The sequence below is a fragment of the Lepus europaeus genome, chromosome 10, assembly GCF_033115175.1.
Source record: "Lepus europaeus isolate LE1 chromosome 10, mLepTim1.pri, whole genome shotgun sequence".
NCBI classification, from domain to species: Eukaryota; Metazoa; Chordata; class Mammalia; order Lagomorpha; family Leporidae; genus Lepus; species Lepus europaeus.
Window position 1 is genome coordinate 103,661,648 of NC_084836.1, and position 23,898 is coordinate 103,685,545.

At 55.1% G+C, this 23,898-nt stretch overlaps 1 protein-coding gene across 9 annotated transcripts in view; it reads left to right on the forward strand.

Annotated features, from left to right (window-relative positions):
- The window catches only part of EPB41L1 (erythrocyte membrane protein band 4.1 like 1), a 133,154-nt gene that overhangs the window by 67,643 nt on the left and 41,613 nt on the right, over window positions 1–23,898 (forward strand). For all 9 annotated transcript variants that reach the window (XM_062204134.1, XM_062204141.1, XM_062204132.1 and 6 more), the window contains 6 exons: window positions 12,078–12,265; window positions 13,778–13,942; window positions 15,676–15,780; window positions 16,315–16,357; window positions 19,652–19,727; window positions 22,630–22,848. In XM_062204134.1, coding sequence (XP_062060118.1) covers window positions 12,092–12,265; window positions 13,778–13,942; window positions 15,676–15,780; window positions 16,315–16,357; window positions 19,652–19,727; window positions 22,630–22,848 — 782 coding nt within the window. In that variant the 5' untranslated portion in view covers window positions 12,078–12,091. The remainder of the gene's footprint in view (window positions 1–12,077; window positions 12,266–13,777; window positions 13,943–15,675; window positions 15,781–16,314; window positions 16,358–19,651; window positions 19,728–22,629; window positions 22,849–23,898) is intronic.

Here is a 23,898-nt window from a genome sequence, read left to right on the forward strand (position 1 = left end):
ATTTCTAGGACAACCGATGTTAAATGTGTGTGTGCACAGGGGAGTGGGGATCCCACAAAGTTGTGAGCTTCCAGATGGCAGTAGGTGTACAATGTTAGGCCCAACCACAAACACAGATTGGAAGGAAATAGGCAGGAATGGAGTTACAGGAAGTGAAGAAGACTGACCCAAACAAATCTTTCTTTGATGTTATATTTATTTAAAATCTTTGCAAATTTATTTTTTTAAATATATATTTAGAGGCAGAGAGACAGAGACAGAGATCTTCTTTCTGGTTTATTCCCCAGATAAATGCATTAGCTGGCGGGAGTGGGGGTGGGGTGCAGGTCAAAGCCAGGAACCGGGAACCTAATCCAAGTCTCTCACAAGGATGGCAGGGACCCAGCACTTGAGCCTCATCGGCTGCCCCCCAGGGTGCACATCAGTAGGAAGCTGGAGTTGGAAGCTGAATTGGGACTCAAAATGAGGCTGTTCAATATGAGATGTGGGCTTCCCAAATGGCGCCTTAACCCCTGTGCCAAATGCCTACCCCTGATGTTACATTTTTTCCTTTGGTTTTAATCACAAAAGAAATGCTTAAATCCTAATATTTCAGAGGTGCGTTCTACCCTTAGCTCCTCCACCAAAACCCTGTTTTCCAGGAGTAGCCAGTAACCATGCAGTGTGTCTCTCTATAGGATTTTTAATAAATGCTTATTTTCTTTTAAAGATTTATTTATTTGAAAGTCAGCATTATACAGGGAAAGAGAGAGAGAGAGAGAGAGAGAGAGAGAGAGAGAGAGATCTTCCATCCACTGGCTCAATTGCCAGACAGCTACAGTGGCCAGGGCTGGGACAGGCCTAGGCCAGAAGCCTGGAACTTCATCCAAGCACTTGGGCCATCTTCTGCTGCTTTCCCAGGGAGCTGGATCAGAAGTGGAGCAGCCAAGGCTCAAACCATCGCCCACATGGGATGCTGATGGCACAGGTGGCAGCTTTACCTGCTATGCCACAATACCGTCCCCAGGATAATTTCTATACCTACATAAACATACAAATCAGAATGGGATCATAAGCTGTATCATTGTTTTACAGCTTGTATTTCCCATACAACTATGCATTATCACTTCATGTCAGTATGTAGAAAACCTCAGTGAAAAGTTTTCACAATTGGTACCTAATACTTTTGTAATTAATGTTTTAATGGATAAACCCTAGCTAATTGGCCAGCCCCCTGTTATTGGAGATTTAAAATGGTTTCCAGTCTTACTCTATTCTAAATAAGGCTGACAGTGGATGCCAGGAGTGTTTGACCAGTTAATGAGAACTATGTGAGAGTCAGAAACTCAGAAATCGTGTGACAGTTGCCTGTGAAGGCCTCCTGCACTTCCGCCCTGTCCCCTCTTCTCCTACCCTCCCAGGGGAGCTTGAGGGGACAAGGAGCTTAGAGGAGGCCCTGTCCCTGCCACTCTCAAAGGGTGGGGATGTCCCCCGAGGACCCTTTATTGCACTCCACCCTGTGTGGATTCATCTGCGAATTTTTCAAACTCTTCTAGAACCAGGGGGCGCTGCTTTCACCTGAGTGTCCTTTGACAGGTTCCTTACCTGGTCTGGACCTGGGCTTGACCATCTGTGTGGCAGGGATGTCTCGCTGATCAGAGCCATCATGGCCACCCACTGATTGTCTATTTGTCAAATCCTGTGCCAGAGCTTTAGGTCCATTTATCTCATCTAATTCTCACTAAAAGCCTTTAGGGTGTAGAGGGTATTAATCTCATTTTACCTGCTCAGTGTGGCTGTCAGAGAGGTTAACCCACCAGCCCAGGGTCGCCAAGCCTGCGGAGCCAGGATTCCAGCTCTGGCTGCAAAACCCATGTTCATAGCTGCTGTGCCCTGCTCCCCATCAACAACAGCTGATTGGCAAGGTGCAGGCAAAATGATGGTTATGAAAGGATCCTTTAAATTGTAAAGCACCCTGCACGTGGGAGGGATTGATACTGCCGTTATTATTTCTACCTCCAGAGCAACTGTAGCTTTGGTTACATGGTTTACTGCACGTTGGAGGTCGTAGGATGTAGCAGGCTTGAGTGGGAAGAGCACTGGACTCTGAGCCAGCAATTCTGGGTTCTGGCCGACTCAGTGTGACAAACTGAGTGACCTTGGCCAATGAAAGCCATGCTGGGGAGGCCCAGGTATAGCTCACACAAGACACAACACAGAAGGGAGCCAAAAAGGTGCCTAGCCCTGCAGCAAGGTGCCGATGCCCTACAGGGGGAGGCTCTGTGTGCCCTGCGCAGTCACCAGCACGGACCAAGGTGGACAACTTCTCCTTTTTGCCAGTGTTACTTTGCAGCTCTGGGCTGTCACATGGCCCCTGCCACAACTGCACAGCAGCCGGTGGCTCCACAGAGGCATGTGAAACCTCTGGGCGGGGAGCCAGTGCTGGCGGGCAGCAGCCTCTTCACTTGCTTGGTTTTATTTAATGCGGTGCCCGTGGGTACCGCAGGCCTCTGACACCTTGCCATCTCCTCACTGGCACGTAGACACCTGAGCACCAGGAAGGTTGACGTCAGGCTCAGATCCCCTTTAGATCCTTTGGGCCTGGCTGGAGGGGACACAGACCTCAGGCTCCAGCCATCCCATTCCCATGCATCCAGAGACTGACCCTCAGGAAATGAGTGCTCCACCCTGGGGAAGAAGAAGAAGTCTTAATAGCACTCTCTCCATTTTTCACCTTTTTTTTTTTTTTATGATTTATTTATTTGAAAGGTAGAGTTAGAGAGAGAGAGAGAGAGATCTATTGCTTATTCACTCCCCAAATGGCTGCAATGGCCAGGCTGGGCCAAGCCAAAGCCAGGATTCTGGAACTTCTTCTGAGTCTCCTATGTGGGTAGCAAGAGCCCAAACACTTGGGCCATCTTCCACTGCTTTTCCCAGGCCATTAGCAGGGAGCTGGATCAGAAGTGGAGCAGCTGGGATGTGAACCGGCGCCCCTACGTGAACTACTGCCTGGGATGCTGGCATCACAGGCAGTAGTTTAACCTCCTACACCACAATGCTGGCCAGCATTTTTTGTCTTTTAATTCTTCCTTTTTCTTTTCTGACTCCAAAAATAATACGTGTTCATAGTATAAGATTGGAAAACCTAGAAAAAAAGGACTGAAAACGAGAGTCTGTATTTTCTTTTTTAGCCTTTGAACTCTAAAATCAATATGAAAATAATATTCTTGGAGTGCTAAGGGTTTTGGCAAGTGTTAGGTGCTCTGTGGGGTTGTTCTCACTCTGTTTTCCCAGTGAACCTGTGAGATAGGCAGGGTTTTCTGTGTGGCTTTACAGATGAAGAAACTGAGGCACGGGGAGGTGACAGGACTTGCCCTCGGTGTTCTTGTCCTCCCTTTGGTCTTCCTTAACGACCCGGACTATGCTGCGCCTCCCCAAGCTCCCCTCACCCTGCGCCCTAAACACTCCCAGTGGCAGGTGGTGTGCCAGTCAGATTCTGGCAGAAAACAGAATTATACTCAGATGTTTCAACTGGGCTGTTAATAAAGGCCTGGGCAGGGTTAAGAGAACCCACAGGGGTATTGAGGCGCCCGCAAACTGATGATCACAGAGGCTGTTAGCACTCCTTGGCCTGGACGAAGCGAGGGCAGGGGCGGCATTCCCTGTGCTCCATGATGGCCGAGGCCGGGCAAGGAGCTGTAGCACAGAGGCTCAGCCTCCATGAGGCCCCGAGGGAGGAGATTTGGGAAGGGAGGCTCGTCTCTCCTTCCACTCTCTGACCTGCTGCTGCCTTCTGTTGGCCAAACCCAGCGAGAAGCCAGCAGGCGAGAGAGCCCAGGGCCAGTTCAGGGGGTCAGCCTCTCACTTAAGTGGCACAGGAGTCGGGTGCAGATGGACACCCACCACCCCCAAGGGTGGGGGAAGTGTGCCCCCTGACCTCCCAGGAAGACAGAAGCACTGTCTTTGGTAAATGCGATTATTGAAAACATCACTCAGTCGAGTTTTTTTTCTTCCTGGCACTGTTCTTTCTCTTCCTCTGTCTCTCCGCCCCCTCCCTTTCACTGTCCCTCTCCCCTTCTCTCTCCTCTCCTTCCTACTGTGATCTCTTCTCTCACCAGACGCAGAATTCCCAGAAAAACCTGGGCACACATCTCGGGTGTCCTCGATGTCCAAGATTTAGAAAGAGCAGTCTTCTCAACCGTGGCACACTGGCTGTGTGCGCCCCCTGTTGCTCTGCTGCTGTGCCTAGACATGATTCTTGGGTATACATCTCCGACATCTGTGATGCACTGCGCCCTGTAGCCATGACACCTGCAGTTTTGGATTTCAGAGCCCTTTTCTTTCTTGTAACATCCCTTACTGCCCTGGCATTGCTCTGATGTGGAGGACGGGGGCTCCCATCTCTGTGTGATGAATGAGGAAGCCGATACCCAGAAAGAGGAGGTGACTTGCCCAAAGCCCATCCAATAAGAAGAGGCAGCATTGAAACAAGGGCAGTGGTCCTAATTCTTTTTTTTTTTTTAAATAAGATTTATTTTATTTATTTGAAAGAGTTACAGAGAGAGGTAGAGACAGAGAGAGAGGTCTTCCATCCACTGGTTCTCTCCTCAGATGGCCGCAATGGCCGGAGCTGCACTGATCCGGAGCCAGGAGCCAGGAGCCTCCTCTGGGTCTCCCATGCAGGTACAGGGGCCCAAGCATTTGGGCCATCTTCCACTGCTTTCTCAGACCACAGCAGAGAGCTGGATTGGAAGAGGAGCAGCCGGGACTCAAACCGGTGCCCATATCGGATGCTGGTGCTTCAGGCCAGGCCTCTAACCCACTGTGCCACAACGCCCGCCCCTGGTCCTGATTCTGACTCCAGCTCTTCCCAGTCATTTGCTCTTCAATCCTGGGAAGTCGTCCTTGGCCAGCCACACCTGGGGAGAGATCAGAACAGGTTGCCTCTGCTCAAGCTGCTGAGTCGCCCTATAGCGGGCAGAACTCCAGAGTCAGAGACTTGGCACAGCCTCATGACCTTGTGCAGAGTGGTTTGCCTCTTGGAGCCTGTATATCTTCAGCAGTAAAGGAAGATCACATTAGGAATTTGCATGGAAAAATCAGGTGCTCGTGGTCAGCTAAGCCATAAGGAGAGGCTGGCAGGTGGGTAGCCTGGAGGGCTTCTGAGGCCAAGGCGGCCTTAGCCTCTGGTCCTCAGCTGTGCAGTTAGAAACTGTCTCACTGTGTTCCAGCCCCCCATCATCCATGTGTGCATTTGTCCATCCACCGTCTGTCTGTTGCCAGACCCACTGAGTGAATTCTCGCACTGTCACTTATTAGCTGTGTGCTCTTGGGCAGTTTGCTTAACTTCTCCACTTCAGTGTGTGGCAGATAGCAAGCTCCCTAAATGTCATCCCTGTTCTTTTTTATTTATTTATTTATTTATTTTTTTAACAGGCAGAGTGGACAGTGAGAGAGAGAGACAGAGAGAAAGGTCTTCCTTTGCCATTGGTTCACCCTCCAGTGGCTGCTGCGGCCGGCGCATCGTGCTGATCCAAAGCCAGGAGCCAGGTGCTTCTCCTGGTCTCCCATGGGGTGCAGGGCCCAAGCACTTGGGCCATCCTCCACTGCACTCCCGGGCCATAGCAGAGAGCTGGACTGGAAGAGGGGCAACCGGGACAGAATCTGGTGCCCAGACCGGGACTAGAACCCAGTGTGCTGGCGCCGCAGGTGGAGGATTAGCCTAGTGAGCCGCGGCACCGGCCCTGTTCTTGTATTCATCAGGAACTGCCCTGAGCCCAGGGCTACCGGTGAATGAGACAAACTCCTTGCCTTGAAGGACTTTATATTCCAGGAGAGGAATAGAACCAAATGGAAACAAAAGTCAACTAATAAATAGAAATGCAGTTTGTGGTAATTACCATGCCAACAAACTCTGCATGTTTGTTTAATGGACACAAAGTTTCTATTTGGGGTGATGAACATTTTTGGGAACAGATAATGGCAATTGTTGCACAGCTTTGTGAACATAATACCCCCAGTTTGTTATACCTGAAAGTGGTTAAATCAGCAAAAGGAAACAAAGATAAAAACAAAGAAATGGTCCCGAATACTGTAACAAAAACAGGGGAGGGGCCCATCTTAGGTGGGGTGGTTCAGAGGCCAGAAGATTTGCTACCTGAAGGCGAGAGCTGTCACGCCAACAGGTGGCACATGAGCTCAACTGTACATGCAGAGGGAACAAGGACAGAGCCCCAGTGCAGGGGCAGGCTGGGCTCAGCCGAAGAAGATAGAAAGCCCACAGTGATGGCGGCCTGGTGAGGCCCCCGGGTTCCAGCTGTGGTGGGAGCCTGCACTGGGATGCTGGGCCGAGGCCAGAGCCAGAGTTGCTATGCTGTGCTGATGAGGAGATTGCATTTTATTCTGATGGGAACCCACTGCAGGTTTTGAATAGGGCATCCAATGGGAGGTTTGAAAAGGTCCTTGTGACTGGTCTGTAGAGAAGAAACGCTGGGATGGCCTGAGTGGTGACAGGGAGACCGTGGAGCAGAGTAGGACAGCCACCCTGGCAAAGGGGAGAGTGGCTTGGACCCGGGCAGTGGCCGTGGGAATAGAGAAAGAGAACAAACCTGAGATACTGGACTCACGCTAACCGTGGTGGGAGGGCTTAATGTATAAGCCTGATGCTTAAGGAGTGGCACAGCTGCCAGGCCACGTGGATATGCCTCAACTAGGCCAGGCACCCTCTGCCTGCAGACCACCCAGAGGAGAGCCACGGTGTGAGCAGAGAAGGCTGCTCTGGGCCCCTGTAATGGGGGCCGGGGAGCCAGGCAGTGGCTGTGGCGGTGCAGAGCAGCAGGTGCGAATGGGCTGCGGGGCCAGCCCCGGCCAGGCCGGCTGGACACCCTGGCCTCCCGGGGCCCCTCACCCCAGACAGGGCTGGCGCTGTCAGCATTTGCTTTTCTGGCTGACCTTTCCCTCTCTAATCCATGCATCCGGCCTTTCATATGTTGGTGTCATCAGTCTGGTCCTGCTGACCTCCGTCTCGTGGAGCAGCCTTCCGCGCCGCTCTGGGCAGGCGCCTCTGAACGCCTGTGCCCGGACCACTGCTCACTTCGGCCTCCCGTGACGGCTTCTCACTGCACACCCTCCCTCTGGCTGCTGTTTTATTGGCGCATCCCGTACTGAGTCCTCTCTGTTATTTTCCTGAATCTCCATCCCCATCCCCAGAGGGATGTCAGGGAGGCAGGGAGGGAGAGAAGAACGTCTCTGTTTCCTAAAAGAGGCAGCGGCGGCCCAGAGCAGTGAAAACACTTGCCTGGGATCACAGAGTGGGTGCTGGTGCTGGGCTTTGGGCCCAGGTCTGCCTGACTCTGAGGCCTGTGCTGTTAACCCCTGAGCAGCAGGGCCCCTCCTGCTCGTGAATGACTCTGAAGTCTGTGGCCCCGGCCCTGGCCTGTAGCAGCACTCAGTGGGGACCTCTGTCCTTGTCCCTTCGCACACGTGCTCCTCTGCCTGCGCCACCTCAACCCCTCCTCTCCCCCCCAGCTCCACCTTGGAGCTCCCCTTCCTAGGCTTCTCCTTCCAAGGTGTCCACAGGTTGGGGTCTTTTCTCTGGCCTCTGCACAGCCCCTGGTTCCCATCTGGTGGCTTGGCCTGAATGCTCTCTCTCCCCCTCCTGTCTGAGTCCTAAGCCCACCTCTACCCTGCCCTGCCCAGGGAAGAGCAAGCCGCCTTCCTGCTCCCCAGGTCCCCAGGCCCTGCCCATCTCCATCTCCATCATGTCCCGGGGGTTCACGTCTCCTGGGTGGGTGCCCTCCTTTCCTCTTCCCTCTGGATCCCTTGTGGTGCCTGGCCCAGCTGGCCTGCAGGTGCCATCATCTGTGCCAACCTGGGCCTTGGCAGAACCGTGCACACATGGGAGGCTGTATCAGAGCCAAGGCTGGGTTCCTGGCTCCCTTTCTGTGGCCTTGTGAGAGAACCGTGTTGTTAACCTTGGACTTGTGAAATAAAGATTCATTCTGGATTTTTTTTAAACAAGATTTATTTATTTTTAAAATTCATTTGATAGGCAAAGTTACAGAGAGGGGAGGAGAGTCAGAGAGAGAGAGAGAGAGAGAGAGAGAGAGGTCTTCCACCTGCTGGTTCACTCCCCAAATGGCCACAATGGCCAGGGCTGAGCCAGGCCGAAGCCAGGGGCCCTGAAATTCTTCCAGGTCTCCCACGTGGGTATATGGTCCCAAGCACTTGGGCCATCTTCCCCTGCTTTCCCAGGAACATTAGCAGGGAGTTGGATTGGAAGTGGAGCAGCCAGGTCTCAAACTCGTGCTCATGTGGGATGCCTGCATTGCAGATGGAGGCTTAACCTGCTGTACTACAAGCCCCTCATCCTGGGTTTAAAAAAATAATAGTATTTTTCTTTTTAAAAAAAGATTTATTTATTTTAAAGACAAAGTGACAGAGAGAATGAGAGAGGAAGACACACACACACATACATACATACACACACAGATTTTCTATCCACTGGTTCGCTCTCTAAGTAGTTGCATAGTCAGGACTGGGCCAAGCTGAAGACAGGAGCCAGGAATTACATCCCTGGCCTCCCACATAGGTGGCAGGGGCCCAAGCACTTGGGTCATCTTCTACTGCCTTCCCAAATATATTAGCAGGAAGCTGGGTAAGAAGCAGAGCAGCCAGGACTTGAAGCAGTGCTCTGAAATGAGATGCTGGTGTCACGAGGGGAAAATTAACTGACTGTGCCCTGAGTCACCCATGTGGGAGACTCAGATAAATCTTCTGGCTCCTGGCTGCAGCCTGCTCCAGTTGTAGCCATCTGGGTAGTGAAGCAGTGATGGAAGATCTCTCTGTGTCTCTCCCTCTCTCTCTCTCTGTAACTGTGACTCTCAAATAATTAAATCTTAAAAATTTTAAACAGATTTCATTTCTTTATTTATGCTGCCATGCCAAGCTATGTATATCAGAAAAAAACTATTTTTTATCCTCTAATTAAGAGGACAATCAAGGCATCTCCAAGTATTGCAGAAAAACCAAGAACTGTAGTTAGAAAAAATAATAATCTGTATTGGAGCCATACAGAAATAGCCACAGTTAATACTTAATGAGTTTTCTGTACAGATCTGGTGTTACAGCACAGCAGGTTGAGCTGCCACCTGCGACACCAGCATCTCATATGGGCACCGGTTCAAGTCCCAGCTGCTCCACTTCTGATCCAGCTCCCTGCTAATGCACCTGGGAAGGCAATAGAAGATGGCAAAGTACTTGGTCCCCTGTGGGGTCCCTGTGGGATCTCTGTGGGAGACCCTGATGGAGTTTCAGGTTTCTGGTTTCCACATGGCCCAGCCCTGGCTCTTGCAGCCGTTTGGGGAATGAACCAGTAGGTAGAAGATCTATGTGTGTGTGTGTGTGTGTGTGTCTCCCTTGCTGTCTCTATAAACTCTGCCTTTAAATAGATAAATAAATCTTCTTTTAAAAAAAGACAAAGAATAGGGTTACATCCTGATCAGTTAGAAATGTCATAAATCAGCAGTGTATTTCATAGCCCTCAGCTCTGGAGCATCACAGCTCGGCCTGGCCGCCTTCAGATGCTCAGGACACTGGGAGTGGGGAGGTGGGCAGGTCACGCACACAAAGCCCATCCTAGTCAGGTGCTGAGAATCTCACGTCTCTGTTGAGTGCCGTACTGGAAGTGAAAGCCAGCATGGCTGGAAGGGGGTGTTTCCACACCATTGTGAAGTCAGTGCTCGGAGGAGGGGGACGTAGAATGCACACAGGGTCGGTCTGCACACACCAGTGCATTGCACACTTTGTCACGAATATTTTCCATCCGTAATCTTCTCTTTCCCTCTCTCCGTGGAGGGACCATCATCCATCTAACCAGGGAATCAGCAGCTCCTGCCACCGCCTGGGCTTCGGCCTGGGCCTGCGCTTGCTTTCTCAAGGGGGTTCTGTTGGGGTTTGCTGGAGACAGTGAAAGTGCAGGGGAGAGAAAATGGACCTCGAGTTAGGACCTGGGGCTCCAGAGGCGGGGAGAGGGAAACCTGGCTGAGGACACGACTGTCACTCAAGTCTCTGCTCTCTGAGCCTTACCTGCGAAGGAAGAGGAGTGGATCGAGTTCTCTCTAAGTCCTCTGCTCTTCTTATCTCTGGCATTCACGGCCAGCGGGCTCTGCTGGGTCCTGGGCTGTCTGGTCAGGAGCGCGCCCACCGAGTGCAGAACTAGGCCAGAGAGTCTGAAACCAGGCAGGGAGTGCCTCGGGCCGCCGGTGCCCCTGAGGGTCATTGCAGCTTCTGCTCACAGCAGAAAATACCCAGGTTAATCTGTGGATTTTTTTTTTAAGCGACAAAGTGGGTGTTTATTTAAGGGTTCTTGCCCGCAGGCCTTACCTAACAAATGGCCGCCTGCTCACGTGCAGGCATGGGAAAGGTCCTGAGGCTGCCCTTCCTGGGCTGTGAGCTCTGCCATGTGTCCTGGCCCAGTGGTGGCACTGGCCGTGTCACAGCAACGGAGAGCTTGTATGTACCTGCAGCTGTAAGTTGTGCCCACAGAGCTGTGGGTGATGAGCAGGGTGCTCAGCCTTCCTGGGGTGAGGCGATGTGGGGAGGCCTTCCTCCGCACCTCGCTTCAAAGCAGCAGCAAGCCCTGTCCCTGGACTACGCATTCCAGCTCCCAGAGCCCCCAGGGGCTCCAGGGTGCTGGTCTGGGCCTCTCTGTCTGAGTGGGGTCCCCAGGGTCCCCGATCTCTGTGCAGCACTGTTTGCTTTGGCTAGCTGGGTGCCTTCTAGAATACATGGAGCTCACTGAAGAAAGGAGGGTGTGGGACAGGGAATGTGGGACACGTACATGGTCCAGGGTAGATCCAGTGACCGTCTGTCCGTTGGTCTGCCCATCACAGGCCTCCCGTGTGGATCGGGTGACGTATGAGAGGCAGGGACAGGCCGCCAGGTCGGATCTGGATCTTTCTCACATAATGTGGTAGATTTGTAGACTCAGGCTTGAGTGCCTGCCCCTTCCTCTGTACCCCTGGCTTTAGCTACCCTCCCCCAATTTTTGTTTGAAGATCCAAAGATGGGGTGCTTTTGCTCTTTTTAAAAAAATCTTCTTGTGGGGTTTAAATGTGTGTGTGTGTGTGTGTTTAGAAAGGCATAGGTGATTCCAAAGCATGTCAGCTCTCCCTCTTATCCCACCCCCTTCCCACGGATCTCTTTCACCTCCTTTACTCTCTCAGCAGTTTGATGAGATCCTTTCAGATCTTTCCCTCACTATGGAGAAGTGACAAATATCTGTTGTGGAGGTTACTGTTGCCTTTTTTAAATAAAATACAAAACAAGACCATGACATCCCCTCCCCCTGCCTCTGCCCTTCTCCCTCTCCATCTCTGCCTGCCTCTCCCTGAAATGTGCTTGTTCCGATAGAATAGCTGGGCAACAACTCCTTGATTCTCTCGGAAATCTCATTACTGCTCCAAGGGGAAATGCTAAGCTCGATTTGTACCAGAGATAATTTCGCTAAGTCCCTCACCGTTTGGACGAGTCCCAGTGAGGTGCAGTGACCGCCCCATTTGCAGCAGACCCAGGACCAGGGCTGGGCCTCCCTGTCCCTTTGGAGCTGTCCTGATGTCATGGCTGTGAAGGTGGGGTTCGGGGGTCGAGGGCCGGGAAGATCTGAGGCCTGAGGCGTGAGGAGGCGTGGGCAGACTCGCGGGCAGAGGGCCTGGGCCAAGGCTGCTTGGGTTCCGTGTGTCGGGGTTGCTTGTGGGCTGACATGGGCCAGGTGCTGTGCTGGAGGAGGGACTGGCTGCCCTGCGCTCCCAGCCATGGGCACTCCCTGGAGAGACCCTCATGGTTCCTAGGGAGGGCCCCGATTGCAGGTCTGGCCTGAGAGACCAGGGTCTCTGGGGAACTAGACATCAGTGGGAAGGGGCCGCGACCTCGGCTGCCACCGCTAACCCTCACGTCTCACGACTCCCCTCACCCCATCCTGCCGTCCGCGGCTCTTTGTCCATCTGCCTCCATCTGTCTCTCTCCGCATGCATTTCCTGCCCCCTCGCTCTGCCACACCATCGTGTCCCCATCACATGCTCTCTTTCATGCCAACGCAGGCGTGCTGGTCACCATGACAACAGAGACAGGCCCCGATTCTGAGGTGAAGAAGGCTCAAGAGGAGGCCCCGCAGCAGCCCGAGGCCGCCGCTGCGACCACCCCCGTGCCCCCCGCCGGCCACGGCCACCCAGAGGCCAACTCCAATGAGAAGCCTGCGCCCCAGCAGGACGCTCGGCCTGCGGAACAGGTGTGTGCCTGGGGGCAGGGGGCTCCCTCTTCCTACCCAGCCAGACCCCCAGGTTTTGTCAGCAGGAAAGAAAGGAGATAAAGGTTTGTTAACGCTCCGTTGTGTGCTGAGCAGTGCGCTAGGGAACTGTGGTTTTATGTTTAGTTCTCCCAAACCCAGGAGCAGAGCCATCAGTTTCCCTGTTGTACACTTGGGGAAACTGAGGCTCAGCAGGATGAAGTGAGTCACTCAAAGTCACTTCGCCATAACTAAAGTGACAAAGGTGGAAGTCATGTCTAGATCTCATTTTTTTTTTTTTTAAATTTTTGACAGGCAGAGTGGACAGTGAGAGAGAGACACAGAGAGAAAGGTCTTCCTTTTGCCGTTGGTTCACCCTCCAATGGCCGCCGTGGTAGGTGCGCTGCGGCCGGCGCACCACGCTGATCCGAAGGCAGGAGCCAGGTGCTTCTCCTGGTCTCCCATGGGGTGCAGGGCCCAAGCACTTGGGCCATCCTCCACTGCACTCCCTGGCCACAGCAGAGAGCTGGCCTGGAAGAGGGGCAACCGGGACAGTATCGGTGCCCCGACCGGGACTAGAACCCGGTGTGCCGGCGCCGCAAGGTGGAGGATTAGCCTAGTGAGCCGCGGCACCGGCCTAGATCTCATTTTTTAAAAAAAGATTTATTTGTTTATTTGAAAGTCGGAGTTGAGAGAAGAGAGACAGAGAGAGGTCTTCCATCTGCTGGTTCACTCCCCAGATGGTCTCAACGGCCAGGGCTGGGCCAGGAGCCAGGAGTTCTTCCGGGTCTCCCTGGGGTGGCCGGGGCCCAAGGCTTTGGGCCATCCTCTGCTGCTTTCCCAGTCGCATTAGCAGGGAACAGGATCAGAAGTAGAGCAGCCCGGACTCAAACTGGCTCCCTTAGGGGATGCCGGCTCTGCAGACTGCCGCGGCACCGGCCCCTGGATCTGATCTTGAAAACTGTGTGCTTTATACTTTGTCTTCCTGCCACTTGAGCCTTTTTATTCTATCACAGCAAGCCCAGTATGACCTCAGCCAAAACCCATCGCCCAAAAGCCTCAAGAGACTCTGGGAATTGCCTGGCCATCAGACTCCCAACTCCCTCCAAACAGGCCTGGAGAAGACAGGGAGATGGCCAAGGTCATTGACAGAATCAGAGCAGGGCTCTGCCCTCCCTGCCCCAGCTGAGACCATCCACAGCACCCAGCCTTGTGCTAGACGCAGTGACCAGAAGAAGGAGGCCTAACCCACACAATGTTCCCGGGAGACAGGACAGCCCTGGCCACTGGGTGTGGTGTTGTGGGACTCGTACCTGCAGAGGTAGCTCCCACCTGCACCTGTCCCATCCCACACAGAACCACATCCCGTACCCCCCAGCCAGAGGCCCTGGTCCCCGGGGCTCTTGGAGGGCCCTTCTGGCTTAGCCCTGGTAGCCTCTTTGTTGCTTCTGGTTTGTGTGAAAGGCCTTGGTTTTGCACCCCCTGACCCATGTCTTCCCTTGCTTGGACCCACAGAGCCTAGACATGGAGGAGAAGGACTACAGTGAGGCCGATGGCCTGTCAGAGAGGACCACGCCCAGCAAGGCCCAGAAGTCACCCCAGAAGATAGCCAAGAAGTACAAGAGTGCCATCTGCCGGGTCACTCTGCTCGACGCCTCTGAGTATGAGTGCGAGGTGGAGGTAGGGGAGCGCCCGGCGCCATATGCCCTGTCCCCGGTCAGCTGGCCCAGAGCAGGGCAGGCTCCTTCACGTGAGATGACCTGGCCTGGCCCTCCCTGTACAGATGGTGGCCCCAAGGCCTGGAGAGGGCTGCTCTGATTAGACAAGGCACAGGGCTGGCACGGGGAGAAGGTTCCTTAGGTGGCTGTACTTGGCAAGGACGCCACCAGCCCAGGCCTGAGCTGCAGCCCTGAAGGCCTGGGAACTAGGCTTTCTACTCCCCCAGCAGACACTGAAGCTTACGCTGGAGTCGTTTTTATGTGTTTCTCACGGAGAGGGCGGCCTCCCTCCCTTGTGGATGCTGCTGTCCGGGGTACTGCCACTCCTCCCCAGGACACACAGCCACCTAGTGCCATGGTGAGTGTCTCCTGGGTACGGGGAGGCGGTCTGCTGGCAGGCTGCTCTATTGCACGTGCCCTGTCCCACAGTGGGCTGGCCCCTCTGGCCTGACATGTACTGTCTGCTTTCCTCATATTGGGTCAGACTCATACCCTAATTCTGAATTCCCACTTGCACCCTCTTTGAACCCTTTTCCCTTCTTCTTCTTCTTCTTCTTCTTCTTCTTTTTTTTTTTAAGATTTATTTATTTATCTGAAAGAGTTACAGAAAGAGAGACAGACAGACATAGAGATCTTCCATCCACTGGTTCACTCCCCAAATGGCTGCAATAGCCGGGGCTGGGCTGGTATGAAGCCAGGAGCCAGGAGCTTCTTCCAAGTCTCCTTTGTGGATGCAGGGGCCCAAGGACTCAGACCCTATTATTCTGCTTTCCCAGGCACATTAGCAGAGAGCTGGATCAGAAGTGGAGCAGCCAGGACTCGAACTGTTGCTCATGGGGATGCCGGCATCACAGGCAGTGGCTTAACCCGCTGCTCCACAATGCTGGCCTGTCTGTTAGCCCTTTTTCCTTTAGGGGCCTGCTCCTGTCTGTGCATGATGCCCGGCTCATCCTCACAAATGCAGAAGAGTTTAGAGGGTGGCCTTGCTCCTCGGGTGAAAGAAAAAGCTCTTTCCCATCTATCCCCACAGGCCTGACTCCCTGACTCCGCACGGGGGCTTTGTCCCAGGCCAGGTCCACCTGCTCAGATGGACTCCTGGCTCAGGAATTCCTTGTCAGGCCTGGCCTAGGGATGTAGGCAGACCTTGAAGGGACCTTACTTTCTGGGGTCCTCTGCCCTGGGATCCCCTTATTGGTGCTTTTGTGCTGGTAGATTTGAGGCACCTAGCCAGGTTCAGGGTTTGGGATCCACAGGCCTGGGCATTGGTTCATAGAGACCCCAGGCTGGGCTGCATGGGAGTCAGGGGAGAGGGGGGCTCCAACAGGGGGCTTCTGCCCCGTGAGCTCTGTAAAACCTCACTCACTGCCCAGGCCGGGGGCGGTACTCCAGCCTGCTCCACCCTGAGTTCACGTATACCCAGGGCAAGAGGGTCATGCTGTGACCTTGAGAAATCTGCCACTCCCCACGCCCCCACTTCAGCTTTTCCACAAGCAAATCCAAAGCCTAGACAGAGCCCAGCCTTGGAAGAAGGGCGTTGGTGAGCAGAGTGTGGATGTCAGCCCAAGTCTCTTAGGACACAGAGAACAGAGCCAGGAAGGTGGGCAGGAATGCCAGGTCCTGTCCCGGTGGGGTGGACTTGTCGGGGCGCAGCCTGGCCATGCTCTGGCCTCACAGTGGCTCTGCCCTCCTCCCCAGAAACATGGCCGGGGCCAGGTGCTGTTTGACCTGGTCTGTGAGCACCTCAACCTGCTGGAGAAGGACTACTTCGGCCTGACCTTCTGTGACGCCGACAGCCAGAAGGTACCTGGCTCGGGGATGCTCGGCGGTGGGAGAGGGCAGATCTGGTCCCCTAGGCGCCCACAGGCCTCGCCACACCCCATGGTTTCCATCGGGCCTCAGATCTTCATTAGTGCCTTCTGTTTGCCAGCCCCCTGGCACCCCCAGTTCTTGTCCTCGACCCCCTGCCCTCAGTCCTTCCCTGGCAGCTGTAAGTCACTCCCAGGTGCGTGTCCCACGGCTGCTGGGGTTGCCTGGAGCTGCCGGGCAGCTCCCCGCAGCGTCTCTTCCCCACTCCCAGCACGCTCCCTGCCCGAGTCTCCTTCCCGCCCCGGACCCTGCCCACTACAGCTATGGCGCTTGGTTCCCCGCGGCTGCCTGTAGGCAGTGCCAGCCCCAGGGCTTTGGATCTCAGACCTCATCGCTCTCACCTCCCAGTGCCAGGAGAAGAGCCCAGAAAGCTGAGCCGGGAGGTGTGGTCGACCAGCTGCTTCAGGGCACTTCTTTCCCAGGCCTCGCCTCCGCCTTCCCGCTAAAGAACTCTGCCTTCCCTTGCAGAACTGGCTGGACCCCTCCAAGGAGATCAAGAAGCAGATCCGGAGTGAGTGGCTGGCGCGGATGGGCCTGTGCTGGGGGGCTGGGCGGGGCCCAGGTCTGCTGCTCCCCCCCCCCGCCCCTCCCCATGCAGCGGGCTCCCACGCAGCTTCTGGGAAAGGCAGGGCAGGAGTGACTGGGGACCCTTGTCTTCTGGGTGATGAGTCTGAGGCCAGAGAAGAGACATGGCCGCAGTCACACAGGACGTCGGAGGGGTTGGGTGTGCAGTTAGGATGTTAACCCTAGAGGGGCCTGCAGAGTCATCTAGACAGGGACGAAGGGATGGCCTGGAAGTAGGCGTCCCCTGTCCAGGGCAGGTGCAGACATCAGTAGCCAACACCCCATTCCCGGAGGCCCAGAGAGCGGCAGTTATGTGCTCAAGGCCACAGAGCCAGGTACCAGCTGAGTGGTTTTGAGCCCTGGCCTTCCAGCACCACCCTGTGCACTTTTTGAGGCCTGGGGTGATGGCAGACGAGCAGGCTGACAGCCTGTCCTTTCTGGCTGGAGAGAAGAGGCCTGTCGGGAGGGAGGGGGCAGCTTTCAGATGGCAGAAGGGGGACGTAGGTGGCCTCAGCGAGAGGCAGCCTGCGATGCGAGAGACCTGGGGTCTGGAGGCAGCGTTCCTCCAGGCAGTGCCCCTCCCCTTGGCTGTGGTTGGTCTTTCCTGGACTCCCTGGTCCCCTGGCTGGAAGGCTGTCGCTGAGCCTGTTGCCATGACAGCAGGCAGCTGGGCCCAGGGATGCCAGCTGACTCTGCGGGAGGGGACTCGAGGACTCCTTCCCGTCGGCTCCTGTCAGTTGGAGACAAAGAGGCAGGCACACAGAGAGAGCACACTCCTCTGGGTTGGCCGAGTCCTAGGCCTGGGCTTCCAGCTGCCCCACCAGTGTCCCGGTCTGGCTGGGAGGCCTGCCTCTCGTGCCTGAAGGCACTGGGACACATGTAGGCAGCCAAGTGTGCAGCGTGTAGTAAGGACCAGGAGCCTGGAAAGGAGAGGCAGCAGGCCTCAGATCCCTTCTGAGTCTGCCCCCGGCCCATCTGCAGCCTCTGCCCCCACACAGCCCAGGCGTGGCCTTGATCCGTAGCAAGTGCCTCCTCCAGTGGAGCCACTCCGTCCCCACCCCCGTAACGTCCACCGTCCATCCTGATCTCACCTTCCCCTCGGGAGCTATTTTCGACCCCATTTCCTTGGTTTGTGACAGCGCCCAGCTTTCTGAAGGTGGCGTCATGAGCCCTTGCAGCCTGGATTTTAGATTGTGGGTATCTCTGCCCAAACCACAGTGCCAACCACCAAGGCTCCTGGGGAGAGTCCTCCACCTCTGTGGGCCCCTGCATCCCCTGGGCAATGGACCAGTAACTCCTGTTTGCTGAGGGGGCCGACAGTCACACTGTGAATGCATGGGCTGCACCCCCCATAGACAGTGCTGTTTCTCCTGGCTTCCCTGAGCCAGTCTCGTGTGGTGGGTAAGAGGACGGACCCTGGGCCAGACCACCTGGGTCTGCATCCTGGCTCCATCACCACTTCCCGGGTTCTTTCCCTGTCCTGTGCCTCAGTTTCCTCCTCTGTGATGATCCTCCCTGCCTTGAGGGTTGTGAGCATTAAGTGGGTTATTTGTTTTTCTTTTTTTTTTTTTAAGATTTATTTATTTATTTGTTTGAAATAAAAAAGAGTTACAGGGAGGCAGAGGCAGAGAGAAATCAGGAGAGAAAGAGCAAGAGAGAGGTCTTCCATCCACTGGTTCACTCCCCAAATGGTCACAACGGCTGGAGCTGGACTGATCCGAAGCCAGGAGCCAGGAGCCTCTTCCAGGTCTCCTACGCGAGTGTAGGGACCCAAGGACTTGGGCCAACTTCTACTGCTCTCCCAGGCTATCAGCAGAGAGCTGGATCGGAAGTGGAGCAGCCTGGACTCGAACCAGCACCCATATGGGATGCCAGTGCTGCAGGTGGTGGCTTTACCCACTACGCCACAGCGCCGGCCCCTTGAGTGGGTTATTAAATGATCAGTCCCAGATTGCTGGTGAGGACACAGGCCTGCACACAGTGTCAGTTGTTGTTGTTACTATTCCTGAGACGGGTTACTTCCCTTTAAGGCTGCTTGTGCCAGGGGGTCACTGTGGTCAGGAGCCTGGGCTCTGGGGTCTCAGGGCCAGAGTTTAGACCCCTGTTCTCCACCAGCTGAGTGGCACTGAGAGTGACTTAATCTCTGTCTATGAAAAGGAAAGTCACCCTCAGGACCGTCATAAAGACTCAACTCCTGTGCGTGTGTGTACGGTTCTTGGCGAGCAGAGTGACCGGAATTTATTGCTTGAGACCTGACTGTCCCTGCCCTCTGAAGATGACGAGGACCACAGGGACGAGGAGGGACGACAACATGGCCTCCAGCCCTTCCTGACCACAGCCCTGCCCTGGATGGGATTTGCTTCCTCACTTTGCCAGGGCTCTTCTTAGAGCTTGGAGCCCACACGTTCCGGACGTGGTGTGACCCTTGTTTAGAGCACGGATGTTCAGTGCTCTGCCCAGCTCCTCTCGTCCTCCCTCCACCCTCGTCTCTCCAGCTCCGATCTCAGCCTTTGTCTGCACCTTCTCCTGTGTGGACATTTGATTTCCACATCTAAAAGTGCAGGTTCACTTTTATCCCTGCAAAAATCCCTTTGTTTCTTTTAGAACTTGCAGCTCTCGTTTCTAATGCAGTTTTGCCACCTGAGATGGAGTCCACAGGACACAGGCCAGGGTTTTCCCAAGTGTGTGCTGATGCACGTTAACCCGACACGATGCCCTGTTGGATGCAGCAGCTCAAACAAGTTCTAGGAGTTCTTGAATGCACACCTCCCTTTGAGAGTTGTGGTGTGCGGTGACAGAGCGAGGGCACTGACAAGTCCCACGTTGGGATTTCTAGACTCCTTCCCTTCCCCTGTTAGCGCCCCGTGGCGGAGATTTTGGTGTGGAGGGAGGCACTCTGGCGGGGTGACCTTGGGCTGGCCACTCAGTGCCCTCTTTGCGAAACGCGGCTAATCTTAGGCCACGCCCCCCAAGCTGCCGAGCACTGTCTTGTCACCGGCAGGGTGCCTGGCATGTGGCTTAGTTCTCTTCCCTTCCACCTTCCTTCCCACCCTGGATCGCCAGTCGCTTCCCCTGGCCTCACTTTCCTCGCCTGTCAAGTGGTAGTAATGTTCCAGGCCCCCCCGACGGGACTTCCCTAAGATTAGAGAGACAGGCAGACAGACAGCCTGGCTGTAGGCCGCGCACCTGCTGGCAGAGCTGACCCCTGGGCCTCTCTGACCTTTCCCTTATCTTCTCTCAGGCAGCCCCTGGAATTTCGCCTTCACAGTCAAGTTCTATCCCCCTGACCCCGCGCAGCTGACAGAAGACATCACGAGGTGAGGGCTGTGGAGGGAGGGGTGCGGCAGGCGTCGTGGGCTGTGTGTGGCAGCTGTTGCAGCCGGCGCAGGAAAGACAGGGCCTCAAACACGGTGCTCCATGGCTGCTGGCCTCTGCCTCCAGAGGAGGAGCTACTGCAGGGCACCGTGGGGCCACTGGGAATTTAAGAGGACAGCTGCATGGAGAGTGGGTGCTGTTCCCTCGTGGGAACCGGGCCTGACTTGGAAGTGAGTGGGAGCCTGGAAACCACGTTTTGTAAACGTTGGCAACTGCAGCAAATGCAGGCCTTTCTGGGTGGGGCCGACCAACCACATGTGAAGGCCGCGTGCTGCTGGCCCCCAGGGGGCTAAGGATGGAGTAGGGGGTGGGTGCCTTTGCAGGTGGGAGTTAGGTCCTGTGTGCCATTCTGTGCAGGCGTCAGGCACGCAGGGGTCAGGTGAGGCCTGGGGCTGCCCCGCACCCTAGCTGCTGGGGTGGACGGGGTCATGTGGATAGTTTCCTTGTGCCTGGGGGCCAGCAGATCACACAGCTTGAAGACTGGAGGGGAGGACAAAGCATCCTTTAGCATGGGAGCTGCTGAGGGGCTTTTGCCGGCTCTGGAAACCAAGGAGGTCCCTCCTGATCGACAGTCGCACTTCCTGGTGTTCTGATAAGGTGGGGGCCTGAGCTGTTCCCCCGGCAAGGGGCAGCCACCAAGCCAGCCTCTTCTCCCCGTGGGATTCCTCCTCCACATTGGCTGCTTGTGGGCCAGGCGACAGACTGAGGTCCAGATGCCAGCTCTGGCCTCGAGAGGTAGCACAGATGTTCCTGGAATAGGAACACCTGTGGAGACCCCTGAGGTCAGCCGGGGGCCGGTTGGCTACAGCGGCAGAACCCGAGCACCAATCCCGAGAGGTCCCGAGAGCTTCAGCTCCTCTGGTCTTGCTCACTGGTGCCTCTCTCGCTGGCGCCAGACCCTGGGCATCAGACTCCCAGGAGCACCAGGAGGCAAGTGAGCCCCGCCCAGTACAAATGTCCCCAGGAGATGAGGTGGTAGCAGCAGCTGATTTGGTCAAAAATAGTCAGGCCCAAAATAAACTGGTCAAAATGACAAATTGGTTGAAATGAGAGATTGGTCGGAGCGTTTGGCAGTGATTTCTGGATTTTCAGGCTTTTGAGTAAAATGCCCTTAAGCCCATGCTCTTGCCTCTGATATCTGAACGACGGCTGAGTGGGGGCCTGAGCCTTGGCCCTGAGCAGACACTGAGGCTGTACCAGGCCTTCCGTTCTCACTGCTGGATCGTGTCGTGGGGCAGTAGAAATCGTGCTAAGGAAAAAGCGCTTAAAAGGAAAAGAAATAGGCAATTAAAAGATGGAGAAACATAGCAAAAATGGGCAGGGAAGCATCACTAGTTGAAAATGAACTGAAGCATTGTATTTTTTTTTAATACACAACCGAAAAAGCAATACAAAATGGTTTTAAATGGTCCTAAAAATTGTAAAAGCATTCAAGTGTGCATAAAAGTTATAAAAAATCATGGGCTGGTGGTTGGAAATGTTTCCTTAAACCAATTTGTTTTTAGACAATTCACTTAAGAGCTGAAAGCAAAAATACAAGTTTGGGGAAAGCTTCAGCGAGCAGCTCCATCTGGGCCGCGGTTAAAACGAATGGGGGAGAGCCACGCACGCTGCCGCGAGAACGGCCCTCAGGCCTGGCGCCGGCTGTGACAAATGACAAAGCGAGCTGCCGAGTCAGAGGTGGCATTTGAGACCCTCTGCGTGTTAAAAACGTCCACGGATCAAAACCACGTGTGTCCTGAGTGTCCACGGAGGAGACCTCTGGATGGGGTTGAGGATGGGCGTCGAGGGGGCGTTTTCCTTAGTTCTACAACGTGAATACGTTAGTTGTATAATCAGAAGAGCATGGTTGCTTTAAATACAACTTTAGGTTTTGCCTTTTGCCATCAATGTATTCAATATTTTTCTTTTGCGAGGCAGAGAGACCAGAATTCCCATCTTCTGGTTCACTACCCACATACCCACAGTGGCCCCAGCTGGGGTCAAAGCCGTCAGGAGCACAGTGCAGGTGTCCTACGTGGGTGGCAGGAACCCCGTCCCTGGAGCCGTCACTACTGCCTCCCAGGTCTGCATCAGCACTGGAGCTGGGATTTGAACCCAGGCACTCCCATGTTGGTCACGTGTGTGCTAACCAGCAGTCTGGCCCCTAGGCCAAATACCCACCCCATGTGACATTTTTTTAATTGGCCAAATCAGCAAAATAGTCCTATTTATCTTTTTTTTTTTTAATTTTTTTTTTTGACAGGCAGAGTGGACAGTGAGAGAGAGAGAGAGAGAGAGAGAGGTCTTCCTTTTTGCCGTTGGTTCACCCTCCAATGGCCGCCGTGGCCAGCGCGCTGCAGCTGGCACATCACGCTGATCCAAAGCCAGGAGCTTCTCCTGGTCTCCCATGCAGGTGCAGGCGCCCAAGCACTTGGGCCATCCTCCACTGCACTCCCGGGCCACAGCAGAGAGCTGGCCTGGAAGAGGGGCAACCAGGACAGAATCCGGTGCCCCGACCGGGACTAGAACCCGGTGTGCCGGCGCCGCAAGGCAGAGGATTAGCCTGTTGAGCCACGGAGCCGGCCCCCTATTTATCTTAAAAAAAAAAAAAAAAATCACAAATGCTCTCATAGTAGGAAAAAAGAATCAGCAATGCTGAAATTCCCGTGAAACGCCACACAGAATTATCAAGACGTTAAATGCCAGTGTCACAGAGCGTCTCAGGGGATACACGCAGGTTCCCAAGATGGCAAAGAGCATGCTCTCCTGTGGAGCCGTGTGCTGCCCCCTTGCTCCCACCGGACCAGCAGTGCCTGGGGGATGCCGAGGGCCCGCGCCCACGCCCGCTCTCCCTGTCCCCAGGTACTACCTGTGCCTGCAGCTGCGGGCAGACATCATCACAGGCCGGCTGCCCTGCTCCTTCGTCACACACGCCCTGCTGGGCTCCTATGCCGTGCAGGCTGAGCTGGGAGACTATGACGCCGAGGAGCATGTGGGCAACTACGTCAGCGAGCTCCGCTTCGCCCCGAACCAGACCCGGGAGCTGGAGGAGAGGATCATGGAGCTGCACAAGACGTACAGGTGAGAGGGCCCCAGCTGGGCCTCTGAGCCTCCATGCCGGCTGGCTCGAGCCTTGCTTGTGGCTTAGAGCTCCCTGGCCCCTGTATGCTGTGCCGTGCCATGCGCACACACGCTCACCATCCCCGCCCAGCTCTGCCCCTCTTCTGGGCATGTCTGAGTACAGATCGTCTCTGTGGCCGTGTGACCCTGGAGGACCTCGTGGCCCTTGGTTCAGCTTCTTAAGCTGCTGTGTGCATGTGACAGTTCTTTGCCTGTGGTCCCTGGGAGTGAGTTTCTTATCTAGGTTTTGGTGTAAAGGTCAAAGGAAGTTAGAGTTACACAGAGAGAGAAGGAGAGGCAGGTCCACCATCTGCTGGTTCACTCCCCCAAGTGGCTGGAACAGCTGGTGCTGGGCCGATCCAAAGCCATGAGCCAGGAGCTTCTTCTGGGTCTCCCACATGGGTGCAGGGGCCTGAAGACTTGGGCCATCTCTTACTGCTTTCCCAGGCCATAGCAGAGAGCTGGATCGGAAGTGGAGCAGCCAGGACTTGAACCGGTGCCCATATGGGACGCTGGCACTGCAGACGGCGGCTTTACCCACTGCACCACAGTGCCAGCCCCCGGGCCACTTGTAAACAGGTGTCGTGTGCAGGGTATTCCGCCTCCTGGTGCCCAGGCTTCCTCTTCTGTTGGATGTGGCTCCTGTCGCACCCACGTTGGAAGGCGCTGGGAGGACCGCATGGCACTTGTCAGAGACACATGGCGGGTCGGCTGTGAGCGTTGCTGAGAATCGAAGGCTCGGGTAGTTGACTGTGTGTGGGAAGCACCTTGTTCCAGGAGTTAGAGGACAGCTCGCTGGAAGGGAGCTTGTAGGGCAGCTGCTGACCCTCCCTGCGCCCTGTTTTCCACAGACGTGGGTCATCAGTGTTTCTCAGCTCTGGAGGATGCATCGGGCAGGTGTCCAGGCGTCACCTGCCCCTTGTGACCCCCAGTCACTGCACGGTGACAGCAAGATGCCTCCCTCATGACCGTTTCCCCACCCTGGGCGGGACCCTGGAGCCAGTATCTCAA